Source organism: Xenopus laevis, chromosome 1L (genome assembly GCF_017654675.1).
Source record: "Xenopus laevis strain J_2021 chromosome 1L, Xenopus_laevis_v10.1, whole genome shotgun sequence".
In the NCBI taxonomy this organism is placed as follows: Eukaryota; Metazoa; Chordata; class Amphibia; order Anura; family Pipidae; genus Xenopus; species Xenopus laevis.
In genome coordinates, this window is record NC_054371.1 from 61766880 (window position 1) to 61774724 (window position 7845).

The window sequence follows — 7845 nt, forward strand, 5'->3', positions numbered from 1 at the left end:
AATTTAAACGATCGCCAATACAGTATCCAATGGTTCAATGATGAATCTAGAAAGTATTATTTATAAAAAAAAGTGTCCTGTGTTATTTTATCCCAGTGAGGTATTCAATGATTTCTACTATTATGTTTCCGTGTTTTGGTACAAGAAACTGTTTGTTTAAACAGGTATTGGACCCGTTGTGCAGAATGCTCGGGACTTGGGGTTTCCAAATAACAGATCTTTCCATAATTTGGATCTTTATACCTTAAGTCTACTAGTAAATCACATAAACATTATATAAACCCAATAGTCTGGCTTTGCTTCCAGTAAAGATTTATTATATCTTAGTTTGGATCAAGTACATGTTACAGTTTTATTATTACTAAGATAAAGGAAATCATTTAAAACAATTTGATTATTTTATTATAATGGAGTCTATGGGAGACATCCATAATTCTGAACTTTCTGGATAATGGGTTTCTGGATATCGGATTCTATACCTCTACCTCAACCACTAAATATATTCATTATTCACAAGATCACCACTGATCTAATAGGATCATAGGGATTTTGAAGACTGGTTTGACCATGGTTGCTCTCCATACACTGCCCTCCTCTAAATGTACAATACAGCACCTCCCAAACTTTCAATGCATCCAATCACTATAACTAAATACATATTTCTAACCAATAACAGCACACCTCCATAAACTGTCCCTTACACATGGTCAATTTTTACCTCCAGCTCCTAAAATTAGAACCACCATCCTCCAGCTCCTTAATTCTGCATTGCAGAGAGAGAATTTTCTGGCTTAACAATATGCTGATAAAAACAATTTACTGGGTAAAAGTCAAACATTTTCAAGGTCACATTTATATGAATAATCCAAATATACACCACTAGATTCATATCCACTTATTTTTGGAGAAATATATTTATAGATCCGTTCCAATTATATATATAGTCATACCTCCCAAACATATTCTGAACCTGTATAGAAGAAGAGGTACTGTGCAAGCAAATATCCTATTTTGGGATAAAAGAAAGCACATACATAACCTGTCAATGTGGCAAAGTAACAAGCTCATTAAACGTTCCCAGTAGCCATGTCAATGATTTAATTGCAATCAAAGGGTTTCTGCATACCAGTGTCATGTATGTACTACAAATGAGGATGTTTGTGTAACAGTTAATCTCTTGTACAAATATCCACTCAAACACATTCTTTTCACTTGTTTCCAGCAGAACATCCTTTACTCTACTGATATAAGCTTTCTTATATACATTTCTTTTAGTTGTTGTTGTTTTTTTTTTTTTTAAATTAAAAAAAAGAAGTGCAAATAAAATCTCTTGTAACAGGTCTCCAAATATTCTTACACTTAGGGGCCCATTTACATTGCTCAAATGAAGGAATAGAGGAAAAAAAACATCAAATTTCAAATGTTTTTTTTGGCTACTTCGACTACGACTTCGAATCTAACTAAAAATCGTTCGACTATTCGACAGTCTAAGTACTGTCTCTTTAAAAAAAAAAAAAAACTTCGACCCCCTAGTTTGCCACCTAAAAGCTACCAAAGTCAATGTTAGCCTATGGGGAAGGTCCCCATAGGCTTAGCTATCTTTTTTTGGTCGAACAAAAATCGTTCGATTGATGGATTAAAATCCTTCGAATCTAACGATTCGAACGATTTTTCGTTCAATTGAACGAATAGCGCTATATCCTTCGACTTCTATATTCGAAGTATTTAACTTCGACTGTCGAATATCGAGGGTTAATTAACCCACGATATTCGGCCTTAAGTAAATTTGCCCCTTAGGGTAGGACTAAACAGAAGATTTTGGAGCTGTCCAACTTGCTGCGCAAAAACGCAGGCGTCAAATCAGATGCGACAGAAATAAGGTAAGTGAATGCATTGTCTGATGAAGTCTGTTGGATGCAGTGCGCTACGACTTTGTGCGACAATTCATTCACTTTTTTGCCGTCGCATACGATTTGATGCCTGCGTTTTTGCGCAGCACGTCGGATCGCTCCAAAATCGTCCGTGCAGTACTACCATGAGGGTAGGAGTACATGGATGTTTTCGGTACGATCCGACAAAACGCCGGCGACATGTCGCATGCGACAGAAGTAAGGCAAGAGATAGAAATGTCGGGTGAAGTTGCGGCGTTGATCCAAAGCATCACGACTGTTGGATGCAGATGCAGCGTTGCATCAACGCTGGAACTTCATCCGACATTTCTACCACATACTTTATTTCTGTCGCATGCGACTTGTCACAGGCGTTTTTGTCGCAGCGCGTCGGATCGTGCCGAAAAGTCCATGTAGTCCTACCCTAAGACACATGAATGGCACTGTCTGTATTTAAATTGCTTCAGCAATACTGGTCATAAAATTCACAGCTAAACAGTGGGAACCCTGGTGTGATTCAGGAGAATTCCCATACAAACCTAGATGCTATATTTACATTTATATTTGTTATAAAACACATTTCTTGTATGGAGAAAACAAAACTGATTTCATGACTGTTTATTTTACAGCAGTACAGATCATTGTAAACCAAAATCTTTATCAAACTTTATAAAAGTATTTTCTTTTCTCAAAATGTATGTAGCAATGCAGCTTTTACTTGAATCTCAAACATAAATGAATAGATCTTGATCTTTTGAAGTCCAAAATGCTGGCCTCTTCATGCAAAGAACATAATAAAATTAAAAAATAAATGAAAGATAGAAAGAAAGAAACAGGTCACATCCTCCTCTTCTGAGTGCTAATATACAAAACTGTGAAAAGAGAGAGAGAAAAAAAAAGTTATTCAATCACTTCAACATGTTTCAATTGCAATTCTAGATATTGTATTTGACTTACAAGCAATATATGGTAACATGATAAAAGTGAAGAGGCAGCCATGTTGGGGCACATGATCATGCCCCAAACATGGCCACCAACACTGGGTGCTCCCTCCTAGTGTGGACGGCATAGCACTCACAAGGAGGATTTACTTGATAGCATACTATTGTTTCAAACATCCAAGGTGCAGATTAAAGCAAAAACAAAGGCTTAAATGATAGGAACCCTTTAATATAGGTATGGGATCTATTATCAGGAATGCCTGGGACCTGGTGTTTTCCAGATAAAGGGTTTTTCCATAGACAAGACACTTAGAGTGTAAGCTCTTTGGGGCAGGGACCTCCATCCTGCTTTGTCTCATACCACAAGGCACTTAATCTCTGTGTATTTATACTTATTTATTGTATTTATTGTACTTGTCCTCCCTGTGTGTGCTTTTGTATATAAGATTATACAATTCTGTGTATCCTGTATAAATAAACATACATGCATATAATCATACATTATGTCTCTTACAAAAATGTAATAGAATTTCCTGGCACCAACATGGATTTATGCAGCTTAGTTACCTTCAAATACAAAATACTGTTTCATTATTACAGATAAAACTAAATGAACAAATAATAAATGAAAAAATTATTTGCCTTAAATATAGTCTATAGGAGATGGCCTTTCAATAATTCGGATCTTTCTGGATAATACGTTTCTGGACAAGGGATCAGCAGCCTACACGACTAATATACTCATAGGCTATATGGTGGGTCAGGTACAGGCAGTTAACTTGCTATCTGCAGGGATCTGCAGAGTCAACGGCTGGGATCTCAGGCAAACAAAACAAGGTAATACTGGTTGATTCCCACTCTATTAAAAGGAAAATTAACCTTTAAATAAAGTGCAATTAACCAATATATAGGTTTAGTAGTGCTACACACACACCAGCTTTATGACACTGAACCAGTCAGAGTTATGTTAGCTTACTACATCATACTTTTTACAGAGCAATTCCATCAAATCATAAACTCAAGTTGCCAATAAATTAAAAAATAAGTTTTCACAGAACAAATTAACAGGCCCAAATAGCCAGCCCCAGAAATAGAATTTCTTCAGTGTCAGCCCTGATGCGCCTTTAAAAGCATACAGCAAATATACATAACACACAAGAGTTAATAAAACAACAGATATGTTATTTCACCTCTTATGTGACCATTGAAAATGGCCACTAGTCAGTGGGCGTGTTTGGCATCTCACATACACACTGTCGCTATGTATTCAATGTCACACAACTGCCTTCTTATTAAATCCAGTATATTTTTTGTCTGACAGCATATAGCATAGTTGTAACAAACAAGAATAGTTTAACATATTTATTTCTAGTGTTAAGAGGCACATGACTCATACCAGTATTTTATGTTGGCCCAAGAGTATCCTTTTAGAACAATGAGAGACATAAAAGTAACCATTTAAAGCAATTTTTATAGATATAAAAAGCAGAACTCAAATTCTATTCAAACACCTTACCATTATTTCCTCGGATAAATGCATCCCCATATTTGTTCTTCAGCTGTCCATTCACATACTCTTCAGTTTGTTCCAAAGCAATATTCATATAACCATCTAAACATGCCAGAACACCTATATATGGTGCACATAACAAAGAGACAAAGCACAAATCAGTATATACAATTATCAGATAGTATTAGTAGTGAATTGCAAAAAGCCCAAAAATTAAGTAGAGAGATGAAGAAGCTCGCACTCACAGGACTTATCAAATCAAAAAATGGTGTTTATTCAGTAATGAAAACAACTAACGTTTCGGCTTGCACTCAAGCCTTTCTCAAAGTGAAAATACAAACATTCACCAACCTTTTAAACCCAAAATGGCGGGAAGCTAGGGGTAGTGACGTCATAGTGACGTTAGTGGGGAATTTCCACTACACAATAATTGCTTGTTTTCACTCTATTATTTAACTGTGTAGTGGAAATTCCCCACTAACGTCACTATGACGTCACTACCCCTAGCTTCCCGCCATTTTGGGTTTAAAAGGTTGGTGAATGTTTGTCAGTATGTTGCGAATGTTTAAATGGGCAGTTATTACATGGTTGCTTTTGTTTTTATTCTTCACAGTTTTTCACCACACCCAGTCTGCAAGGGCCTCTGTCATTGTGGACAGGCTCTGATTACCTGGAGGTACCGAATGGATAGCAGTTTTTGACAGGTAGGCCTCGGACAGGGATGACGTTGTCCAGATGCTGTACACCCCTAAGAATCCTTAAGCGAGAATATATGCACAGGCGCTAGCTCTCTCCCCTACTTCCAATGGGGACGAGCGTTCCGTACGGGGGAGCCAAAAAGGGGGTTTATTTTGGTTTATTAATTGACCAGTTGTTACACGACAAAGCGCAAATAGGTGCGAGTGGGGTGGGCGTTTTGTCTCACTCCTTCTCTGGCACCTGTGCGCTATGCGTTTATGGGAATATACACCAAGATATTTAAACCCCATGTTATACGTGAAAGCGCTAATAGGTGCGAGTGGGGTGGGCGTTTTGTCTAACCCCATCTCTGGCACCTGTGCGCTATACGGTTATGGGAATACACACCAAGATATCTAAACCCCGGGTCGCTAATACTCACAGCCCTGTGAGTGACATCTGCACCGCATGGAGGCGGGGCCTCCCTATGGCACGCACGGGGAGATCGGTATACACCGGCAGTGAGCTGGCGCCTGAGCTAAGAGGCGCATTGGAAGGACAGGTGAAGGGGTTCTCAGCTTCGCTTAGTGGAACACGCCTCCAGTCTTCAGAGGCGACATGGTGAGCGCTCCTTCCCCTCTGCTATTCACGGTCCTCCCTGGGTAAGTGGCGATATGATTTTAAAACAGCACCAAAGTATATGCGCTGCATCACAGCACTGTTTGAGTATATGAGAGCACCCACATGGCCGCATAGCAAATCACATATGCACTTGAATATCCACCTACATAGGAATAGCGGCTGTTGAGTAAAACTGTTTTATGCACCACTAATTAGTGACGCATCCAGGCTCTGATGACGTCACAAGCTGATGTTTGGCGCCTTTTTATGTTTAAATAGATTGTTACTGGCACTGTGTATCTCACCTGAGGAAGGCTCTAGTATTAGAGCCGAAACGTTGTAATAAAACTTTTCTTTTTTTTCACCTTTACAAGTCCTGTGAGTGCGGTTTTTTCAAGACTCTTTTGTATATACTATCTGTAACCTGCACCCAGGCAGTCGGCCTGGATTGTATGAGTGCTCCAGCCTGATGAGAATTAAAACAACATCCTTTTAAAAGGAGAATTAAAGGCCCCAATGACTATTTGGGTGTTGAATGCATTTGAGCAGGTCATGAAACAAAAAGTTAACAGTTCTGGGACACGGCTGGAAAAAGAGCTCTACCTATTAATATATATATTATTAAAATATATATTGTTTTTGGAATGTGCAAAACTTTAAAGTTAGATCATGAATAACTGCAGATATGGGATGGTGTTAATTGGAAACCAATTATCCAGAAAGCTCTGAATTAAGGGAAGATTATCAGAAAACCTCAGGTCCTGAACACTCTGGATAACAGGTTCCCTACCTGTATAATGACATGGACAAGAAACAGCCAAAAAAGACTGTGCAAATATTAATATGTGATCATTCTAATTCCAACTACAGGTTGACTTTTACTTGAGGCTTTACCTCGATAATCGACTCCAGAGTTGAGCTTTACCACCACAGGTCTTCCAATAATCTGCTTTAAGAAGTCACTCGGTGTTTGTTTGCGGAGGCTCATTCTAGTTTTCTTTTACTAGGAAAAAAAAAGGTTTCAAGACAAAATCATAATTTGTTGTTATTTATTCTGACTTGTGTAGAAGTAGGGAGTTACCAGATTTTGGGCTCTATACCCCAGTTTTCCCAACACATTCTCACATTTTCCAGTGACTTTACGCAATTTCAGAGAATTTTGGGGCAAAAATCTGCAGGTCGCCAAAATGTCCAGAGCTTGAGCTGTTTTACCAATATTTATTAAAATGGAACCCCAATACCTCCTGAGCCCCCTTCTGTAGTTACTCCAGGGCGAATCTGTCCCATTTTGCTTCACGGAAAAATTTGCAAGTCAGTGAAAATTTAAAAAAGGCCTAATTTCACATTTATTCATTTTTTTAAATGTCACTGCACATATTGTGCTAGTTTTGGGTTAGTTTTGAAGCGCCTCTTGGCTACTTTTGGGCTGGTTTTGTAGCTGACTTTGGCTGGTTTTGAAAAATAGGCCTGGCAACCCTGCCAGTAACCAGCATGTTGCAGTTGGAATGAAGAACAGGCGCTGTCATTCCAGTAGTGACACAGTGAAATCTGTGACAGACACTGCTGGATAATACCAAGTAAAGAGTGTCTGGAGCTAATTTATCCGGAAACATCACAAGACCATACGAAAAAGCCTTAGATCTCGGATGAACTACAAGTCCCAGCATTCGCTGCGCGTTGACACCGTGGGAGCCACAATTAAGACTAATTACTACGGCTGCCTTCACTTTTCTCTAACGGAGATAAATACCAACCATGCTGCGAAATGGGCATAAAAACAAAATCTACCTACCGGCACAGGCCAGTCTAGATGCAGTTATTAAATCTCTCGCCCTGTATCCCTTGTGCTTCCTTTTCTCCCGCCTCTCTCTTTTCTTTCTACCGCACTTTTTACGGCGTCCGTCCCAGGACAATCCAAAAAAGCGCAAGACGCGTGCGTGCAATACGGAAGTAAATCAGGTTCCTGAATGAGTCACAGCCCACCAGGGACAAAAGGGGACGATGACGCCACTGTGGGAAATGAAGCGTCCAATCAGCGAGTTGTGTGCTTGGCGAGAGGAGGCGCTGTGGCACTGCTTGTGTGTTTTTGTGGCGCCACGGATTCTTTTGTGTGTAGCGACTGAGATTTCGTGACGTGTGTTTCATAGCCCTAAACTATTACAGCTATTACCTTGCTGAAATCACCTGCTGCTCATACTAGTGACAA

At 39.2% G+C, this 7845-nt stretch overlaps 1 protein-coding gene across 1 annotated transcript; it reads right to left on the reverse strand.

Annotated features, from left to right (window-relative positions):
• Positions 1-2492: 2492 nt before the first annotated feature.
• On the reverse strand, positions 2493-7607 carry lsm6.L (LSM6 homolog, U6 small nuclear RNA and mRNA degradation associated L homeolog). The gene is made up of 4 exons (XM_018231526.2): positions 7432-7607; positions 6534-6642; positions 4347-4460; positions 2493-2761 (listed from the first exon to the last, which is right to left on the reverse strand). Exons 2-4 carry the CDS (start codon positions 6625-6627, stop codon positions 2727-2729), a joined length of 243 nt encoding a protein of 80 aa, XP_018087015.1. The 5' UTR covers positions 6628-6642; positions 7432-7607; the 3' UTR covers positions 2493-2726.
• Positions 7608-7845: the final 238 nt, after the last annotated feature.